The sequence below is a fragment of the Macrosteles quadrilineatus genome, unplaced genomic scaffold, assembly GCF_028750875.1.
Source record: "Macrosteles quadrilineatus isolate MER2022 unplaced genomic scaffold, UCM_ALF_1.0 Scaffold_2__2_contigs__length_208266976, whole genome shotgun sequence".
NCBI classification, from domain to species: domain Eukaryota; kingdom Metazoa; phylum Arthropoda; class Insecta; order Hemiptera; family Cicadellidae; genus Macrosteles; species Macrosteles quadrilineatus.
The window spans coordinates 129,838,066-129,861,667 of record NW_026542595.1 but is presented as its reverse complement, the minus strand read 5'-3'; the positions used below and the strand labels follow the sequence as shown (position 1 = coordinate 129,861,667).

Genomic DNA, 23,602 nt, shown 5'->3' with positions numbered 1-23,602 from the left:
AATAGCAGTTATAATTGACTATGAAAATCGTGTAATGCTAAACAAATTATCCGTTATACAAATTGAAGTTTTTTTCACTTTATAGACAATACTTTCTCATAATATAGTAAAAGTTCTTCTCCATACGCCTATAAAATACGCAAAACCACTTGTCGAGTAAAAACGCTTAAGCAGCAAAAATATTCAAACCGCTAGCCTCATACAATTTCAAGGGAACACAAACGGGGCTGTGAAATTTAATTTTTCAAATCCAATCTCTGTATGGTGGATGGGGTAGGGTGGGGTGTCGCCGCTGCGACGATCAATACAGGCCTACCTACCCCACTCGCCGCCCAGACTTTCCATTTTATCCACGAGAGCCGAGGCTGCATTTAATTGCTGGCTTTTTGCATCGTACAAATCATACGCCACGTCTTTGTGTCGTGTAACTGTCACGCGCAACTCGCGGTAAACAATACGTCCCGGCGATACGCTATACGCTACACGCCCGGCGTTGGCAAAACACCAGTTTGATCTGCCAAGCAGAATACAAGTTGACTTGGCTAAAATGCGTGTCAATGAATAAGTTCATGAAATTTGGGAAATTAAGTTAGCAAGTGCAATTGACAATTCAACAGTTAGATCAACGAAACGGAAACTGGTTGGAAAACGCGCGAGGTTAAAGCAGTACCTGTCAATGAAAATGTGCATTAAAGAAGTTTAGGCAACAAGTTCAGCAAAATGACTGTAATTAAAAATTCAGAAGGGGTTCAGTTTCAAGAGCAATACATTTTCAGGATTCCCTCATTCATCCAAGCGTCCAATTTTTGAGAAAATTGTCTAAAATGTAAGCCAAACTGTGCAGAGAAAATTACTGGGTTCTTCTACGAAATGCATAGGCCTACACGTCTCATTCAAGGAATGAAATACGTCACCGACAAAAACATGATTGATTTCAATTCCAATTGTACATTATCATGTCTTAAACTAATGGAATCGTCAAACTTCGAGTTTGGAAAGATTTGTTGTTGAGTCGGCAGCGTGTTGTGTGGTGTCCTTGACAGTGTCCACGGTCATGGTCCACGGCGGTGACGACTCTTTGTCTGGTCCGTGTCTGATGCGACGTCACCCTTCACTGGCCTCTCAGCGTCTTTGTGTTGCTACAATGTAGCAGAGATCCGATCAACATGAACCACACAGCAATCACCTCGCATCCATCAGTTAAATCATGCGTGTTGCCAACATTCAGAAAATAAATGTCCATTAGACAAGTTGACTTTTCCGAAAAGAATTCCCAATTTTGTGAAGCCTGGATGGAAAAATTCCTTGCAAAAGATCAAAATCACCGTAAGCGCGACCGCTCAGTAATCAAAACCTACCTCACTGCTTTCCGCAAGAACATTTGCAATTAGCCAACACGAACCAAATGTTTATTCTATCCAAAATAATATTTTCAAAAGAGAGTAATCTTTTCTAAGCTTTTCTCTGTTTCCTGAACAGAAAAGCACTAATGGTACTCAAAAAACTTAAAATCACTTTTAATATTTTACTAGCAGCAAATATTAGATGACTTTTAAAATCCTGATTTCGAGTTGAAAGTTTTATATTCCTTTGGTTGACATTAACCTAAATCAATTACGTCTGGAAACTCGCGATTGAATGTACAACATTAGTATTCTTCTCAAATAATTAAATAAAAGGACCAACTGTGGAGTAAATTCGATTTCCTTAAACAAATTCAACCCTAATCGACTAAGCCTGGATACAAATTCAATTACTCCTCCAAACTCGAAGGCATGCCCAATTGTTCAGCTTTCTCCCTCCAAACCTCAAGGTCGCGGGCGATTACAATCCAATAAATCTTCTGAACGGAACTTCTCACTCATATTTTACGTGACATGAAGGTGTAATGATTAATTTTCGATTCACCGCGGTGGAGAAAGCAGTTACGCAATGCAGTGTCTGTCTGTTCTCTGTTGTATTTGGGTGCGATGCGGCCGACCATGACGCCCGACGCCGCCTCCACCTGGCCTTCAGCTTTGTCATCGACCGCAGAGAGAGACGCAGACAACCGTGGTTGAGTCGCTGACTCGCTGACACAATGTTGGCTACCGTGAACTGATCAAGTCAACCCAGCAAACACTTGAAATGGCTTCTTCTAATATCTGTTGCAAACCAAATTGTATCCAAAACCATGCATGATCATTTCAGATTCGCTTCAGATCGATTTGGCCAACTGAATTACCAGTCACACGCTAACCACTTTGATACCTATTCAGCCGGTTTTATTGCTTAGGTTTATAGCACACGTTAAGACTAAGGGTCTAATAACACAGTTCCTATGCGGTACTTAAAGAAGCTTATTGCCAAGGAATAAATAAGATATTTTAAGACACACAACAACACAGCAACGACTAAGTTGAAGAAAATGAACAGCAATTAGTTTTCGCTGAGTTGGTGAGGGTTAAAAACGATTGAGGACATCAGTCGGTCTGCATGATCCATAAAACGTCCATGACTGAGATACATAAACAGCTAGATAAGGCCGCTGTTAGCAAAGGTCTAGCTTGTTGGATAAAGGTCAGAGCGATACTGGACTTGCTGAACACAGGAGTACATTACCTCGCCAAGATATACACGCCATACCCGACAGTTTCTTGAATATTGACAGAGATAAATTAGGACTTTCAATCGACCTGACTTTTGACTTCAGCATAAACAGCAAAAGATTCTATTTTGATTACTCCTTCAAAACTTTAATTTACCAACCCAGCACCGTTCTCCACAGAAGTTTTGCAGAGTTTCCAATCCGCTTTCGTTTACGTACCAAAGCACAGCTTGTAATTAAGCAGCCAACACGCTGTAACCCCGCCCTCACACAACACAATATACCTACATCCCATCACAGGTGGTATCAAAGCACAACCCAGCCAAATTGGCCGTGTAACCACCCCGTATCGAACACATTTGCATTTTATTGACGCTTTTATATCTAAGTGTTCGGGTCTACCCCAGTGGAATTTTCAACAGGAACAACAAACTCTCTTAAAGAGAGGCTGTTCAAACCCATAAAATTTGTGTGGATAAGCCGGAGATCGAACCCGTCGACCCCACACCGAAGTCCGAAACACAAACCACTAGGCTAGAAACACAACCCTGTTTTTCCGGTCCTCCCATTGTCATAGAAGTTAAGAAAATTGTCGTTTGAAAAGGACTGCAATAGCATCGGGACTTGGAAAAAACTTGCAGTAACTAAATATGTTTCTCCTTAGCGATTTCACACTGCTGTAGCGGCTCAACCACAATTTAAGCACCACATTTCGTGCAATGCCAAAGTTTCCGTAAGGTCGAACATAATTGCCCCTAATGGGCAAGATTCGGCCAGCCAGGAAGTGGGCGGTGATCGACAAAGGGTGTGAGGGCAGCGGCAGCCTCACCTTGGCTGGACCCGAGGTCGTGCTCAGTGTCAGCTGTAATAACACGCGGTCTGTGACGTCATCTGGTCATTAACATGAGGGACTGGTGAGATCACCAATCAGCTGTTCTTGTCCAACATGCTTTCAAAAACATATTTGTAGGGAAAATGTATATATCGCATCGTAGATTTCTGTGAAAAAGGATCATGACACGGTACAAGTTTCTCACAGTCTTCGAAAATTACCCGTTTTTGACACGTCAATTTAGGGAGGGGGTCCTAAAGTACCGAGCTAATAAAAGTCATAGACTTTTCCTCTTCTGCAATTCATTTAAAAAAAAAACCGCGATTCTGGCAGAAAGCAGATGTGGATGAGTATATCAAGTAACCGGACACCGTAGATACAACTGGCAACGGACAAATTAGGTCAGTGAACAAGACAACACAAGGCGAACGTCTATGTCTAGACAGTGGGCTGTAGGTGCCAAGGTTGACACACACCTCCGAGGCGAGGCCGAGCGGACCGCTACACATCTACATGGATAAAATAGGTCTCATCCAGAACCTCATCAGTGCACTGCACCGTCCTGAAGGAATGTTGCAATGGAATAGTAATCATACACCTACACCATTCATTGCTGTTGGATATGGGGTAGCGAGCTGTTCCAGTGGTAGAGCGCAGGAAATCGGTCCACGAGGTCCCGGGTTCAAATCCCGTCAATCACCAGTGGCTTTAAGCTCTTTGATAAGCAGCGACGTTCTAAAACTATCCTGAAGCAAAGTAAAAAAGGTTCCGGACCAGAGTTTGATGTCCTAGGTAGGATGTAAAGAAAGGACATGATAAATATAATATAGACAACACAGGTGGGAAAAATAAAATTTGCATAGCGTACACTGTTTGTACAGAGTAAATTGAGATTGATGATCTACTAATGGATAAATGTACGAGTATCTAGTTGAAGTAAATCTGCGTAAATTAGTAGGGTTTTGAGGAATTTAAGACAAATTATTAACTGTACAAATTAAGAATCAAAAAGAAAATGACAACACGAACAGGCCAAAATACATGTACTTTGCAGAATCGTAATTTTAAACTTTCAATAACACTAAAAACTAAACTAAATCCAAACAACTAAACTAAACTAAAATCTAAACGCAAAACTGTCATTTCCTACAATATACGGTAAATCTTTCCGGATTAATAAATAATCCAGATCGACATTAAACGCATCGAACAAAGAACTACTCCAAAACCTCTCAGGAGCAACAAAAAGCGCATCAAGGACGGCCCCGAAAAGGCCAGCCGCGCAGACTCAATGCCACCGAGCACCGCGCATGATCACAAAGCGCGCGAAAATTTGGCGGGAGCAGCTCGCAACAAAGAGCGACCGCTTCCTTCCGCGGGGAGAGAGAAGGCCGCCAGACGTCACGTGGTACATGGTACAGGGGGAGAGGGGGGGGGGGTCGCGAAACCCTACCATTGACATCGGACACCGGCTCGCCTCGGCGCACAGGAAACCCTAGAATTGACACATTGGGACACTGTACACCGCGTGTCGGGTGGTGCTATGCACTTGCACATGCACCGGTGATGCAACTGCACGCACTTCCTACCCCTACACTCTACACACCCCCAACTCCACCGTCCACCCTCGGTAAAATGAAGCCAACACACGTACAATTAAAATCATTGATTAGTTTTCGTGAAAATATCTCCAATACCAAATAGTTCTTATCACAAGGGAGAAATGTAATTGATAAATACGTGGACTTAGGACTTGGGTGGGTTTCGAACCAAATGGTAGCGTCATAATCTGTTACATACCAAATTACTACCATTGGAGTTTGGCAGGTGTCAAGGACTTTAACCAAAAGTATATTTTTCTTTCGTAGCACGCTGTAAAACAAAGTTTTAAGGGGGATAAAGCAAAATTAAATCAGTCCGTAAAAAGTGATTGTATTTACTACATCGCTTTTTGGGGTAACCAAAACACTATTTATTTGACATATTCATTTTTATAAATTTCTCTCGATTAATATAATCTATTACTGAACTTATTCACACACTGTAAACCCCTAAGAAATAATCAACAAAAATCCAATAGGCCTACAAAATAACAGAGTAATAAAAATCTACAATTTACACATTAAAAATATAACCGACTGACCCAATTCAGGGGGTTAAATAAGTATTATTTTGAGCACAGGTAGAATCGGTAGCGTGAGCCGCCGCACGTACAGACTGACCCATATACACACGCGCTATATATTTAGCAACACGACAACCGAGCGACGGGCCAAGGTCCTTCGCAGCATCATGTGACACACGAAAAACTTCCATCGACTCTTGTAAGAATTCCCTGCTTTTCTCCTTCCAAATTATACGGATTTTTCGTTGAGAAAATATTTGTCACAACATCTACACGGTGTGTAAACAAATGAAGAAATGTTCAAAAACTTTTCAGTTATAAAACAGAGGCTGAAAAAAGTTTTAAAGAGGACTGTAAATTGAGGGCAGAAGGCAGAAGCAACTGACGCGAACACATGTTAAACCACCTGTCGTAACAAATTACACCAGGGACGGCAGCTTGTTCATCGACCGTTTTGTACTCTGCCACTCAAACGTTGGGTTAAAATATTGACGTTAACTTCATCAAGAGGCCCTCCATGTAGACAATTTCCACTGAATGGGTCATTACGAATTTGACTCAAACTGTTGTTTACGTCAAGTGTAGCGGCTGTCAGTCTACAATGGATGTCTAATTGACGGTTACAATGGCTCGTTAACAGGACCACCGTGGTGTGACAATAGTAATCCAAGACTAAAGTGTAGTACATAAACATAACTAGGCAGATATATAGGGGCAAAATGTTCTGCGTCGATGTACACCACAATTACGATTCCTAAAAAACATCAGTTTGGCAGCAATATAGCTTTGTAAAAAACGTATGACAAAGCCAAAAACCTAAAACCTAAAATGTTGCTACAACCAACAAACAGGAAAAAAATTCTAGCCAAGGGCCTTCTCAATACTCTAGATAACTCTTCCCAATAACAGGACTTTGTCCAAAAACACACACACCCATTCTCAACAAATCAAAAAGGCGCATTTCCTAAACAATACTTTTGTCCTTCGTACACACTATAAACACTATGTGTGTATACTGTACTTTTGTCAAGTGGACTGAGACTATTCCTTAAAATCTAACCAATTCTCTCTCTTGTGTGATCTCTGAACAAAACAGCTCAAATGTTTGCAAAAATGTTGGGAACTGTCGTATCAAAACCAATTTTATTGTCGCTCTTCTTCGGAAATACAATGGATTTTTTTGTATTCCCTTATGAGAATGTTTTCTGTTAGTTACATTACTATACAGCGGGAACAGCTTTGTGTATGGACATTATTTTCAACATAGGTTGAGTCAAGCTCTTTTCGATTGGCCAACCGCAGTTGATAAGCACCTCCATTTACGTTCATGGACGAGCACGAAAGCCTCCATTCGTCAAATTTAATGAAACTACTCCGAACAGACGATCAACCCTTCGTCCATACTCGCTTCCAACGCTACAAGTTTGAGAGTAGGACAGTGGACAGCTTACTCAAGTAGGCTAGTCATGTAGGTTCAAGTAGCAATAACGAGGTTCAGTGTACGTCCATCGGCCGTCGCACGTGCCAGCGCTAGTGATGCCTCGACCGGATGTGGACAAGAGACAGGAAACCGGATACGGCGACGGAGAAAACAAAACATCGCGACGGGAACCTGTCGTTCAACGGATCCAGTGACGGGTAAAACAAAAGAAACTGACTTGGGCCGATGCTAGAACTTGTTGGTAAACAATAATGCTGGATATGATGTAATACAGCCAACGGCTCTCCGGCTAGTTCATTCAAGCTTAACGAATGATCGAAATCCCTTAGTAATGGACATGTGTCAATAGTTATATCAAAGGATAAATTAAAAACAAAAGAGAAAAACAAAGCGAAATCCACAACAACGTTACCTCTAGCAACACATAGCTTCGTGGAGGTAGAGTTTCCAACGTACAGCACCTCGGGTTACGAAGATGCCGTGACAAAAGTTATTTACAGAAGACCGTTGGGGAATTGAGGAATCGTGATGGCGGGCGGGCGCGGCCAAGTTGTTTACAATAACAGATGTTTACATCAGCTGTTTGTCTGGTCTACAGTCTAGGTCAGCTGTTTTCTCGTTCTATTCCACCCTTCCCTGAGCGCTGCATGTTGTTTATAGTACATTAATAGACTCAAACAACAATAATAGTTTGCTCAGAAGAAACAATTGAATATTTTTAATAGAGTTGATTACTTATTGCTGAAATTATCAATTATCAATTATTATCAATTATCAATTATTTAAGATGGGGACAAATGGCGAAACAAACACGGTGGGAGTTTGTTAATGTAGTTCGTTTGTTCTTTTAGAAATTATAAGCATTTATTTTACGTCAAAGTAAGGAGTAGCTCAATCAGGAAGAAGAATATCATCATTGGGTAGAAAACTTTGTATGATTTTTTTTGCAAGCCCCTAACAGTTTTCGATAACTCATTACACATTATGAATTCGTAATTTTAAAACAGGACAAATTGAATAAAACCGCACTTAAAAATTAATTATGCCTTTGCTCAAGTAATTTTGATAGCCCCTCTTGAAAGTTGGGAAAGTTCTGAGCCTAATCCTTGACGAAATCTTTAACCTTGGACAATTCTAATCATTGGTAGCAGAGACTTGCGTACAAATTCTGGCAAACTAAAACCTAGTCTGCATGTGATAGCGAAGTTCCTGGTAAAAGAAGCAAGTCCTCGACGTTCCATATCACAAAGCGAGCCACGTCGTGGAAAACCAGACAGGAAACGACTAGTCTCTCATTAGCCCGAGTGATGCTTAATTAATGGCCAATAAAGAGGTGGATAATTGGTGAGAACAATTAGAAGGTAAGACCCAGCCAGCCAGCTACCACGCTCTACATCCTGTCAGGCCGGGCACGCGACGACGAGGGCAAAAACTGCGCTCGGGTGTCATAAAGCATCGCTAAACGGCTATACCCGCAGCTTCGCGTTACTCACGATTTTACTCAGCAGTAGGTCGTCAATAAGAAGAACCTCTCGGTAACGCCTCACGTCTTTCTGCAGGGATCGTGAAGTGAACATGGCATATTCTTCGGGTCTCATAAGTACACTGAATATCAAAAATAGTATTTCACAATCAACTGACCTTGCTTTGAATTGGGGTACATAATAAAGACACGCAACAAAGCTCTTAATAACAAAAACCATCAGCAAACCTGATCTTGAAAAGAGCTTGCTCTTTGAGAGCGGCATGAAATTCTGAAAATGTTGATAGACAAAATAGAAAATCACAATTGTTGGATTTATTTAGAAATTACCCGCGGTCTTCTTCTTAGAGCCTTTGCCAATCCTTTGGCCAAATCCTATCTTCTTTGCCCAATTCTCTTCTTTACTCTGTCTTCTTCAAGGGCGAAGGTGAAGAAGACCCTTGGAAAAGGAAGTCAATCGTGGTTTGGTGTTGCAGGTAGGAAAAAGAAGACGTGTGTCCAATTAAAGCTAAAGAATCTACTTGCAAACAGATCTCCGGCAGAAGTCTGCAATGATCATTCTAATTCTACAATGCCAAAGTACATCTTCTACTGACCTTGCTAAGTTTCTCGCCCTCGTGATGCGGCAACAGAGTCCTCAGGCTTTGGAAGCCTGCGTTGATGCTTTGCATCCGACGCCGCTCGTTGCTGTTGGCGATCTCCCGGCGGATCCTCTTCTCCTGCTCCATGGCGCCGTGGTGGCGAAGCCCAGGCGAGTCCGGCCGATCCCCAAGGCTGCAACACACATCACCAACAATCATTGCGATTGGGAGTTACAAAGCAATGTCTTTGTAGTGAAAGACAAGCAATCCTTAAAATATCTTAATGAGAGTCCTCAAGTGTTGCCCAAAATAGGTTACCCACGGGTAAACCAGTTTGTTTGAATTTTGGCACAGTTTGAGAGCGTTCCGTAGATATTGAGAGGGGATATGAACTGGGAAGATTTTAAGTGGAAAAGGGAGATCTGTTCAAGGGAGAACATCAAATTAGTGGCGATCCACAATCTTGAACATTGCCCTAGACACCATCGACTAGTGCTAGACACCACTTACGTACCCTTGAAAGTTTCATCCGTACCTTTCTTTTCTGTGCTGGAGATTCAAACACTCAACGTTATAAGGCTTTTGAAATCTACGAGGATACATAAATATTAGAAGAAATCACTTTCTCAACAAGAGTAAACGTAAGGCATTGTAGGGTTCCGGCATGTACTTAGTTTATTCTGTAGAAACACACATACGGATTGAGAGTCTGTACCAACATGGCCATGGAGTAGATACAAAGGCAAATGATTTTCCTCTTTTTATTGACCACTCAGCACTACCTTTATCAAACGAGGCTTGTACGGAGTAAACTGATAATACAAGCAACCACGCAGTGCAATCTAGGTGAAGGAGCTTTGCTACACGGCTACCACATTCACATAAATTAGGCCTACACCACGATCCGTACCGCCAACGTACCGAGGATAAATATGTCAAATACAAGAACAGACTGCACATAGAAGGTAAATAACGGTCAACTACACGCGCTTTCCCTGTATGAATGGAGCCGGAAACGAGAGGCGGCGTATCAGGTGAGTCAGCAGATTCAATGGACCCTTTCATAACGTATCCAGCCGTCATTGATGTGCTGCCTGCCACTATCTACTACAACTACACAACACTACTACTACAACTCAAATAGCTTTAGTATAATAAAACTTGTTAAACAAATAGAATGGGGCACTTAATTGGAATCTTTTTCTTAAATGTGTTCTTAAATGTGTAATTATCTTTGATTTACTTTGTACATTACGTAATGACTTACAGTTATTTTACTGAAAGAGAAGTGCTATGAATTTTTAGCACAATTTGTCAAAATGTTAATGCATTTAGCATACCGCAGGGTTATTACAATTTTCTTATCATGTGCTTGTCTGTTTCTGTTACCAGTTAACTACCTAAAAAACCCACTATTGAATTGCATATTGTAAAGCCGAATATCTACTTTGTTCAACGACTGACAAAACTTCCGTTTGTACATAATGTAAATATTGTACAATGGTATTTATACCGGAAACACAATTTCTTTCATCGTTGATTCTCAAGTCTCATTGAAAAGAGCCGATTGATAGCACTTAATTATCGCTGTGCAAAATTAATACAGTTTAAAACCGACAAAAATCACGGCGGGTTTAGAGGGGCGGCAGGACGCTTTAATAAGGATATCCTCGTGTCCCGCATCATTTCCCTACTTCTGACATGACTCATCCCCGTTACTACCTTTTTGACCGCATTCCGCCAAGAGGCGTATTTTACAACCATCCCAATTTTGAAACATCAGAAGACGTAATTGACGCGTATTTCACACAAATACTTCGGTAAAAGTACTTACACCATTTTACAACCTCAGAGTATGTTTTAAAACAAGATTTTACAAAAGTGTGGAAAAGAATGGTGTATGGGTTAAGCCCCCCACACACGGGCGAGCATGTTCGCGAGCATGCTCGTGACGGTGTTGGCGACGAACATGCTCGCCCGTGTGTGGGATCCGTCGCGGCGAGCATGTTGGGCTCGGCTCGTCGGACTTGGCGAGCCCGAACACGAACATGCTCGCCTGTCTGTGGGGACGACCAATATGATCGATAGCATGTTCGTCGCTCCAACTTGGGTAGAGATAGGCTAAATGATTCCATCGATGTAGCCGCTACTATGATTCCAGTTACACTCGTGGACTCATCACAAGTAACCGTTCCGATTCCAAACGATTACTTCGTTGTCGCCATTACAAAGTAGCCGCAATAGACAGATTGCACTTGTAATCATCATGGTGTTGATACTCTAATGTATTCTAGTTACAGTAATAGATTTAGAATCAATGTTTACAGAAGCTAAATAAATATTTATTTGTGTTTGTAACGCAATAAATACAAATTTAAATGAGTTTCCAAAGTAGAGGGTTCAACAATTACAATATGTATATTATTACACAAATGTGTACAATCAATTCTGTAGTAATTTTTCACAATTAAATAATTATAAGAAAGGCTAGAATAAGCAAAACTACGAGAAATGTTATTGCACAACTATGGAATTTTAATCAACATTATTTTCAAACCATGACGGATGAATTTAATCCGATAACTTAAGGCCTGGCACAAACGGTCGATTTTTAGATCGGCCGATTACAAAATCGGCTAAAAATAAATCGACCCTGATTTATGTCTAAGAAATAATGCGTATGTTGCAAAAAGAAAAAAAAAACTAAATGCTGTAATTGCAGCAAAAAAGCAGGAGTAGGCTAAATAGGCCTACACACAACTTGACTGTCACAGAGCACAAGGGAAGCAAGAATAGGCCTAGGAACCGCTACCGAGCGACGAGCATGTTCGCGAACATGCTCGTCCGTCTCTTGGAAACGCCAAGCATGTTCGCGAGCATGCTCGTCCGTCTGTTGCCAACGCCGAGCATGTTCGCGAACATGTTCGCCAACATGCTCGCGAACATGCTCGCCCGTGTATGGGGGGCTTTAGGGCCTGGGATTAAAGTCGTGTAGGGTTTGGATTCAAATCCTGTCAATCCCCATTAAAAAATAAATACCGTATTTCTTAGGCGAGGATACGATGAACTTAAACTGTATTGGCCCTAATCCCTTTCCTTTACGCAACTGAGTAGACGATTATTTAATTTTTTTAAGGGAACGGTCCAACCCCTGGGCATGTTATTATCAGAATGTCGAGCTGTGTTGGAATCGAACCAGCGAACTTCAGACACGAAGCCTAACACTATACAACAAAATGTTATATCAAAACATCACCAATATTACTGCACTATTCACAATCTCCATGTTAAAAACGATTCTCTGTCCACTATCCTGATGAATGACGCCGAATACCGATCCAGCGCGGATTTGCTGAAAGAAACCACGGAGCTAGCCGATAAGGAACGGCTGGGAAGTGGCTAGGAAGGAGGCTGAGGTCAATGTCGGCTGGGAATGTGAGCGGCGTGCACTCTCGCGTTCGCCTGACCCACAACAACGCCAGGCTGGAGAAACCGAAGGTCACGGACAGTCTGGAGTCTCCGGACCTGGAGATATCAAAATGGCAACAATCCACTCTGTACTGTCTGCTTCCGATATCGTGGAGATATCCTTTAAACCTTTAAACAAAAAGCCACTCTGTACTGTATGCTTCCGTAATGTTCCGTTGAATCAAAATGGAATGTAATTCAGCTAATTTGATTTCTTTCTTGGCGGATGCCATGATTAGAACACAGCACTGGTGATGAAATCAGCCCAATGCAATTAACATTGTAAAACCTAAAGTTAAACAGCTGATCCGATTTTAAAATTGATCAAAAACATTCTGTTGGATCTGCGAAGGTCCGAAAACTTACTGCGCCACTGTTAATGTATCAGTTTATAGTAGTGGGAGTTACGTTTCAATACAAAAACGTTTCACATCCCGACAAAGCGTTTGAGAAAATATCCAGCATTTTAACTAAATTGTGCTACACTTGACCTTAAATTGTTATCAGTCCCCGAGTAATGGTAAAAATTAGCTAGATCTATCTGGCCGTGGGGTGTGACCGAGTAATATGGTATGCAAGCACTGATTAAATAATTAGTGACCTATCATATAATATCGTATGTTGAGTATCATTCATCATTAGGATACTTTTGGGAGCATGGCAACACAGTGCTTTGCATTTCACTACTGGAACTTCTGGAGGGTACAGTAGTTAAAAACGTAAACAAGGTTTGTTTACCAAACAACGCCAGTTGGGAAGGGCATCGGCCTGGAGACGGGGGTGACCCAGACAGCAGGTTTGGGGCTTCACCTCTCACTATGTATTAGCATTGGCGCCTAGACATCCACAGGTTGACGAGTGCACCCTTCATACTGAAGCTTGGATATCTTGGAAAACAGCCGAGGTTTTGGCAAATTAGCTACACTAGCTATGTATCGTACATTGTACTTTCGAGATATTGTATTTAGATTATTCCATTAAAAACATAATTATTTTGGAAACTTCAACAATGTATCATCGTTTTTTATTCCTCAATTTAAACTGCTGGCGTAGTGTGTCAGCGACAACATGCCTTCAAGATTCAACATGGTTTCGACGACTCCACATCCTCAATTCAAATGACGCTGACACCGTACACGTTTGTGCGAGATTCGAGACTGATGGTTTTGTTTGTCCAAAGACAGACTGACAGATAAAAATGATTCAGCATTCTAATATGTCGATGCTGACATCGGTCGCGATCAGGTTTCGCGGACCGAACGTTTTATGAAAACAATTCGAAGTACAATAACCTGTTCCCTAAAAATGCAATATCAGTGTCAACATTTTAGGCGGTTAACGATTTTGGACTTGGACTAGGTTAAGAGATAACAAGGATTACTTCTCACAGTTATGTACAATATCTAAATATATGAAAGCCAAACACGACGTAGGTCGAAGAAAAGGCAAGACTCTCATATTATCCCACTGGACACTTTGAATTGCAAAGTCGAGATTGATTTCTGGCCGATCGCGTGCGGTACAAAGCTTATACAAATTGATACAGCAGGAAGTGTTTTAATTATAAAGTTATTCTTTCCCAATTAAGCTGGACGGAGGCGGAAGAAGTTATTAATTCCGGATATGCGTAGGCTGATGGGAGGACGGAGTGCGGGGGGAGGGTACGCACTACTCCAGACAGCTGTATTGCTAAATTTACTCGACACCTCCGGTTTTATTTTGGTATCGTATCGGCTTACCAGCGGCTGCCAGGCTTTGACGATAAGTAGGTCTATCTTGGGCCGCCGTCGCCGCGCCGTGCTGGTGTCAGGGCGCCTCTGAGAGACGCGGCGTGAAAACCGCAACTACTACAATGATGTAAAAATACGCAAAATTTGAGTTCGTATTCACTGCATAAAAACTCGTAATTTAATATTATCTTACATTATTCAACGTAGGCCTACATCTTATTTGTCTTGGTTTAAGACTCTTTATCAAATAAAAAATGCCCACATGTAAAAGTTTATTACCGTACGTAGAAAGCAAACCTGAAAGTGTATCATTATTACTTCATTTGACTTTATCATGATTCTTACAACAGGATCGGGACAACACAATATCGATCAAAGATTTTAGGAAGAACGCGTAATTACTATCACAAAACAAGGTTCTCAAATTCTACAAAGCAGTCCGTTCCCAAAATCGCCACCTTTTGGTGCCTCAAAACCGCTCAAGGCCTTTCACGCTATTCAACTTGTGAAGGTCAGCCCATCTGAAACTTCAAAACGCGAACGAATAAGCTCAAATCGTAGACACATGACATGATCCACATTCTAAAAGTTGACAAAACGTAATACAATATCAATATCGATTTGTAGATTAGCAAGCGTAGGGCGCAGGGAACGGCGCGAGGCCTCGGCGGGTTGGCACACAGCTGTTCCGTCAGCTGACTGTGAATCATCAGCTGGCGCCTGATAGCAAACAGTTACATCACGCGGTACAACCACAGCCGCTATCATATCACACGATATTGCAGCGATATTATAACAATGAAATTATTACTAAAATTATTACTGGTTATAACATAAGCGGAAAAACTAGCTAGTGTGTTGAGATCGTCTAGCTAGAGAAATCCAAATAGCTGATTTTTAAGAAAAATGAATAGTAACAGAATACAAATAGAAAGAGAAAAAGTGTGAGCCAATTATTATACAGTTTATTTTTATCGTAGATCAAAAAGAATTTTTCTGCAAACACGGGTAGGCCTACATCAAACAACGACAGCCTAAGGACTTCTAAAGCATAAATAACATCTTCCATAAAGAAGACGAGTATTCAACAAGGCAAAAGCGGCTGAAGAGGAAAAACTTAACATCAAAGTTTCCGACGTCTTCCAAACACTTAATATTTCATAACATCGGCGCCAAAAGTGGTAAGTACACAAGGCCAGGAAATAACCAATAATGGATAAGGAGGCGTTGTGGGACAGGTGAAGGGTGTGTATAAACAATCGACTGTCAACAATCGATAGTATCGATGCGACCGCGCCAGCTGCGGCGACGACCACCTGGAGAAACAAAATGGCGGCTGGAACAGCTGTTGGTTCGCGCCACCGGCCGGACGCTACGCACTACGTCGACTACGCCACGGTCGCTACGCTTCTACAAACTCGTCACCCGTCACCACAGTGAGCTCAAACTCAAGTGGTATGACTACTAACTACGTAACGAGTTTCCGTGGCCGATTCCCACCCGAATCTAACAATATCGTGTTGTTATCGTTACATCGACCTCGCGCGGGTACCGTGACGGCCGATGAGTTCATTAGGGGACGTGCAGTAAAATTGTTTCTCTGGAGAAAATTGAACGTATCTGATGTTCGCCACGGTCTGGCGAGTAGCAATTATCTGCCGACATTCGCACTTGACCCTCCCACACCGCTACTGTTTGTTTAGCGGACAATCTCGGCCCAACACCACCTCATTACCATACTAAATTGCCACCCGAGCGATAACCGCCGTGTAAAGAGACGGTTAATTTTATCTCACCAGTTTAGTGCTTGGCCACTATGCAAACGCTGCAGCAAACTCCCACGAAAATCAGATTTTCAGCGTCAATAATCGATAAATAAAGTTCATGACATTTCTGTACCTAATGTAGAAACAACCACATAAATGTGCACAAGTAATTTTGTTTCCGGGTTCGTCTCATAATTAATCTTGTTGCTATCAAATATTTAATTTATACACGACATTTCTGAAGGGGTTGTATGTTGCGTAATGAAAGTGGACGATAAATTATAACGAGATTTCCGACAGCAACGCCAATTTCGTGCCGTCCGCTCGTAAACATTGGACATTACGGAGCAAAATTTGTATTTCGAACAGTTTTATCACAAAAGAACACGAATGAAGGTGCTTCGTAAGAGATACTATAGTCCATTGTCTGGAAATAAAACCTTGATAAACGGCATGAGGTTGTAATACAAAGACGCAAGCACAAATTCAAACAAATAACGTAAAACACCAAAGCACTCCAAAATCTTTATATGTATGTAAGTATAACTATTAAAATATAGGTAACATAAGTTGTTAAGTGAGAAAATAATGCGCTTTATATACCTCAACTGGCTTCCCTATTGATTCAAACGAGTGAAATTCTACTGGCCGGGAGAGACAGGAAAGAAGCCGTATGATTCAGGGAAGTAAATAATAACATCCGGCGTAAACAAAGTCACGTGTCACTTGGAAGAAAGATAGTAAACAGCTGATATTGACACGCTTATAAACTGAAGATCCAAAGAATTTAAACGAAATATTTGAACAATATTAATAGCAATTTAAATCAATCAACCGGCGATTTTTGACAAAAATCAAAACTGAACATATGGTTACAGCGTAACGATTTAACACGACCCCTTCCGCACCTCCCTTATAGAGACGCCTCTTTCCCATGTTAACACGCAAGATTGAAGTGAAATTTTAAACTGTCGGTGTCAACTGTTTGTTCACACGCAAGAGTTTTGTACGCACAAGCGTGAAATTACAGCTGATTATTCATGAGGAGCCAATGAACTGACGAGCGGCGGCAAGTCGCACAAGATAAGACGACTACCAAGTGCCAGGAATAGAACCAACTACAGTGTAAACACAGGAAATGTTTGGGAGAAGATTGATGTTGGGTCCAATGGAATCCAGATCTACTTCTTACTCATTAGGGTGTATTTTCTCCACACATGCCTATTTTTCCTATCACCTTCAAAGAAGAACAATAATCCACGCCCCATCAAACATAACTTACAGGTATTTAAATCAGCCACTTTATCCAATAACATTTCACTCTATTTGACTTAAATTTAAGTCCCCGCATTTCTAAAGTCAAAATATTCTCACTTAATTAATATTCAGACTTTTAATTGAAATCATCCTAGGTCTGATGTGGACTTGATTTGATTGGGGGGAAAGCATTGAAATGTGGCATCATAGATTTTTAAGTCATTTCTCGGTGTAAATTTTAATAACTCAAGTTAGAATGCCAATTTCTTGCTGACGGACAAACTCGATACACTTCAACTTAATTTTAAAATTTAAGTCAATAATATTGGTCTTATGATTTTGACAATGTATGTTGTCAATTGGTCTAAACAAATGAGACCTGACCTGCACAACTTAACCTCAACCGTGACATTTTGATTAATTTGATAACACATGTTGCGACTTTCCCTACATTTGATACATCCTTAGGTATATAAGGAGATATGTAGCCTAATTTGTTCGCAGATTGTTTCACACTCCCTACCTACCGGTATACACTTAAAAACCATAAGTAATTGCATGGGGCTTTAGATCCGAAAAACCATGCTGCCCAGAAAAAAGATTTGCCACATAATTAAGTTAACAAATTTAAATGTAAACTTACAGCAGCCTAACTTAATCTTACTTTAGGTTTTTAAGACTTTGCTAACTTTAACTTAGATAGCCTAACTAGTTAAGTGAAATGCACAGGTAAGATACAGTTCCTCAGAGAACCTCCGTTATATTATCATTAACTTATGGTAGCCTACCTATTTGTTCATTAGTCAATAGATAGGTACTGTACTTAGGCTACTGTACATTATTCAAATAGTTAACTTAGGCTTTATTGGTTAGGCCTAACTTAACTTAGTTTTCACATAAGTTTATAAAACCAATGAAGTAAGTTTTAAGCCATTTAAGGCTTTTTCAAGAAAACTTAATCATACTGTGCTGCAGTGGTTAGGTTAACTTAGTTAAAGGCTAGCTTAAGTTAGATCGAGCTTATGAAAACAAAAATTAAGAACTGTTTATTTTTAAAGCCACAAATTAACATAAGTTTAAGCGTCAATTTGTATTTGCAGTATCGACATGACCTTTTTCATAGGCCTAAGTTGAGTTAAAAGTCTAATTAGTTAAGTAAACTTAAATGGTAGTCTAAACTTAAGTTATATCGTCTGTCATTATTAAACTGAACCGTAATAAACCGATCTAACTTAAAAACGTGGCAGAGCAATATAAAAGGATTGACGACACTCTTCTAAAAAATCCATAATCCTAACAGAATATAACTTACTGTAGCCTAAAACATTTACCTACCATAAGTTAAACTTACGCTACGACCAATAAGTTTAATGTACCTATCACAGGTTCTCTACACGCACATTCTCAGCAGCCATTAGGATCAGCAAAATCGGTAAGTTAACTTATTTAACGAGTGCCTAGGTTTGTTGCTACGATCAACCTTTAGTAAAGTATTTGAGAAAGCAATGGTTAATAGATTATGGAGTTTCCTAGAGTCCCAAAACATCCTATATGAAAACCAGCACGGATTTGTAAAAAACAGATCGACAACCAGTGCCATGCTTGGTCTCATAAACAGAGTGGTGAGGGATATGGATTCACGTCAGAAAGTAGCAGGGATGTTCTTTGATTTTAGCAAAGCTTTTGACCTCGTGAACCATGATATACTGTTGAGAAAAATGAATGATCTGGGCATTAGAGGAGTAGCTCATGCTTGGTTCTCTTCGTACCTGAAAGACAGGCGACAGTTTGTTATGATACCAGCTGTAAATAAAAGTGGCTACTTGCAGAACCATTCCTCTTCAGAAGTCCCAGTCAGGAGAGGTGTGCCCCAGGGTTCCGTCTTGGGTCCGATTCTCTTCCTTATCTTCATAAATGATGTTCCATCCAGCTTGAATCTTGCAAACATATGCCTTTTTGCCGATGACACTTCTATCACCATTTCAAATCCCAGTATTCAGGCCTTAGAACAGACCCTATTTCTTGAATCCAACTGCCTGCTTCAGTGGTGTGAGGATAATGAACTAATCTTAAATGCCAACAAAACCACACTCCTTCAATTTAGCATTGCTCAGCATCGCACATCCACTGACATACATGTTCTTCTTGATGATACCACTATTTCCCCCTCCCCAGATGTAAAGTTCCTTGGTTTAATTCTAGACGAGAACCTCAAATTTCACAAGCATATCGATCATGTTTCAAACAAGATATCTGTTGGGATTTTCATGCTCCGCACTCTTAAACATACTGTTTCGTGTGAGGTCCTCTTGACAGCCTACTATGGACTAGTTTATCCTTATCTGACATATGCTGTACCTGTCTGGGGGTGTGAAAGCCAAAGGACTCAGTTCATATTCAGGCTTCAAAAAAAGGCTCTCCGAACTGTTTTTTCCCTTCACCGTCGTCAATCCTGCAGAGATGTCTTCAGATCACATAAAGTTCTAACTTTCCCTTCCATTTACATTTTAGAAACATTATCATTTATCAAGAAAAACCAATCATCATATAGCTCTCCAAGTACCCATAGTTATCGTCTCCGCAACAATTTCAATCTTTCAGTACCACGACACTCAACCACTTTCTTTCAGAAAAATTTCCACTTCAATGCAGTAAAACTTTTTAATGACCTCCCTCTCCCTTTGAAAGCCGAACAGGATATCGGAAAATTCAGGAAATTAGTTAAGTCCATGTTGATAAATAAGGTCTGCTACAGCGTCCGGGAATTTCCTGGTAGGCTTTAACCTTATTAAACATAAAAGAAAACAATTTGTATATAATGTATTTAGTAGTTAATTAATTTCATAAAAATGTAATCTCTTGACTTGGCCAATGCAATGTATTGTCAATCTGGTTGAATAAAGGACTTTGACTTTGGACTTTGACTTTGACTTTACGGGGAAGGTAAAAAGTGTTTTTGACCATACGTCAGGAGGCCTATAGGATGAAATAAAAAACATTTTCCAAATTCAGCTCTTCAACATAGGTACTAAATTATTTCTTTTTTTAAGCTCTACAAAAACGGTTTGAAAAGAAATGGCAAATTTTTGTTTGTTTTAACTTAAGGGTCAAAAATGAGAAAATCCCATTTTTACCCCTAACTTAAACCCCCCCATATAAGTTACCCCCGTTCCCATGGTGCGATTATGCTGGATCGCAAATTTGTTTGAATAAACGTAAGTTTACATGCTTGCACCAAATTTAATCAACGCGACCAATAAGTTTAATGTACCTATCACAGGTTCTCTACACGCACATTCTCAGCAGCCATTAGGATCAGAAAAATCGGTAAGTTAACTTATTTAACGAGTGCCTAGGTTTGCTGCTACGGGGAAGGTAAAAAGTGTTTTTGACCATACGTCAGGAGGCCTATAGGATGAAATAAAAAAAATTTTCCAAATTCAGCTCTTCAACATACTAAATTATTTCTTTTTTTAAGCTCTACAAAAACGGTTTGAAAAGAAATGGCAAATTTTTGTTTGTTTTAACTTAAGGGTCAAAAATGAGAAAATCCCATTTTTACCCCTAACTTAAACCCCCCCATATAAGTTACCCCCGTTCCCATGGTGCGATTATGCTGGATCGCAAATTTGTTTGAATAAACGTAAGTTTACATGCTTGCACCAAATTTAATCAAAATCGGATCATTTTTGCTTGAGTTATCGCGCTAACGGACACAGATATAACTTATAGGCTATAAATATATGTTGATTTGGCCTCTAGAGACCTCAAAATGAAAAATTTAATCGGTCTTGGGTCCAGGTCTTAACATGAGTAGGTACTACGGTAATAGTTTATTCCCTATTATGGGAAATTCGCTAAAAAGCTAAATAAGTTCCTAAGTTAAAATCAACTGTAAGTTAATGACATATAAAAACTCGAATAGGCATAAGTTAGCCTTATTTAGTCAACATAGAGAATTTTACCTTAGGCCTACCGGTAACTTAACTTTAAACTGTTTGGGTTCATAGGGCTCAACTTGCATTAGGTAACTTAAAACTAGGGTTGCTTTCAGACAGGTGAAAGCCAGTTGAGCGGAACAAACGTGATTTGATATTTGTATAAGTAACTAAATGTAAAAAAGTCAATAGATGTACTAATGCTGGTTTTATTGATTAAAATTATAATAATTCAGATTTGTTTTTACTACATCTTGTTATTCAGATACCTCTTCCAAAAGTGCATTATGGTAGTTTTGACCAGGAAAATATTACAGTAGTTGGAATCTGGAATTAATATCCAAAAAGGGCATTAAAGTATAAAAAAGAGAAAGGAAATTTAACATTCAAATTCAACTGTAGCCTACAACAAAAACATTGGACTTCATCTTTTACCCTTACAATCGGTTAAAGTAGGCTATATTAAAGTATAAAAAAAACAGTAACTATTAAAAAAACGAGTATTAAAGTATTACAACTGGAGGGGAAATTTTATATTTAAATTCAACTGTGCAACATAAACATTGGTCTTCATTTCAACCCCTGCAATCGGTTAAACTCAGCTTTCTTTGCTAGAAATAATTTATGATTGTTAATACCAAGTATTCTTGATGGAGGATGTGATTGTAATGTAACTGGAATTTAGGTTTCTACCATTATTTAGGACGATTTAGAGACGGCATTTTAATACTGTCCTTAATAATACCATTGGCTATTGGATACAAAAGATTTTGATGAAGAAGCTGGTTACAAATTTAACATGGGGATGGAATGTCTAGTTGTATTGATAGTCAAAGATCAAACATAGGCCTACGAAAAATGTAGGGCTATTTTCAAATGTAAAACATCTAGAATAAATGTAAAGACTAAAATGAACTGAATTATCAATCATGTATTTCAAGAAGGGAAGTCATGCCTTAAAAATAAAATGTAGATAATATAATTAGAAATTAGTAGCCTACTTCTGGACAGGCCTAGACGATTATCCATACCATGGTTAAAGGTGTACTTCTATAAGTAGGCCTACAGGTAATTAATTATTTACTTATTACGGTTGTAACTGGACGTAGGCCTATGTATAGTCCGTGGCTTGGCAATCAAATAACAGTATTTATATAGGATAGGCTACTGTTGTCAACATTTTAAATTACTGAATTGTTACCAAATTACTGTTTCACAAAACGCAGATTCCATTTTCAGCCGAGCCATTAAAATGAGGATTTGCCGAATAATTATTAATATTACAGAATAGTATTTAATGATATACAACTTTTCACATTTCATAAATTATATGTTAGTTTTGCTTTGGTCAAAGGTCCAAATCCAAATGTTCTTTTCATTTGGTTTTTATGTAGTAATTTGCTAGAATTATTGATTACAGTAGATGGTTTGTTAAGACCATATGCAAACATTTTTGAAATCGTTTCCCCGTTTAACCAACTATTCCAAAAGATAAAAATTATATGGTGCAACACAAATAAACAACTCGATCACCTACCTATAACCTACACTTTACCTCCCTGATCTAACCTTACTTCAAAACACTTAATGTAGTCACGAATACTCATAAACCCCAACCTACCTTCCCCGCATGCCTAAATTAGATCAGTGTTCAATCTGCGTTTTATTAGTAAGTGTAATTAACTTACTGCAACGTCGATGTAATTCAACATAATATAACCTGTGATGTATTATCGGATTAAATATCGATTTCGATGCGGTTCGATATATCGCTTATTAAATCCTGATTTCTAACATTGGCTGTTTCTAATCAGCTGGCAACACAAATCTTGTTTACATTTTTCTTGTAAACAAAAAACTGTCATATGGCTACTTTAATCCCATAAGCCTAATGTTAAAATTTTTAAATTTTAAGTTCGTTTTAAATTGCATTAGCATTATCTAATTGAAATTTGTTTGTTTATTAACCATCTCACTATTAGTCTAAGTAATCTTGTTAAGTTTAGCAGAAATGTGTACTGCCGTTATTGAGTGATGTTGCTTTATTTGTTGCATTGAAGTTGATCCCAAAGAGCTACGCTCGCTTCGCTCGCTCCGCTCAAAAAGGCATAATTAGGCTAGGACTACTTAATATAGGCTAATCAAATTTAAAACACCAAGTTTGGGTTGGTCGTAGAGGACAAAATCTTTTGTTGTTTTGATTTGGATGGACTAGGTTTAACTTAAGTTAGTGTTGCTGGAAAACTTAACTTTTTAGGCTTAATCTTAGGTACCGTAAGGTAAGTTATAAGTTAGCTGGAAAACACCAAGTTGGCTAAGAGTGCATTAAATACTTAATGATTTGAAAAAGGCCTACTTTACAGCAAAGTGATATTAAATTTAGATAGGGTCAAA

At 39.5% G+C, this 23,602-nt stretch overlaps 1 protein-coding gene across 1 annotated transcript in view; it reads right to left on the bottom strand.

Annotated features, from left to right (window-relative positions):
- The window catches only part of LOC128985681 (transcription factor AP-4), a 59,913-nt gene that overhangs the window by 35,540 nt on the left and 771 nt on the right, over positions 1-23,602 (bottom strand). The window contains exon 2 of the mRNA XM_054405454.1: positions 9,065-9,242. Coding sequence (XP_054261429.1) covers positions 9,065-9,242 — 178 coding nt within the window. The remainder of the gene's footprint in view (positions 1-9,064; positions 9,243-23,602) is intronic.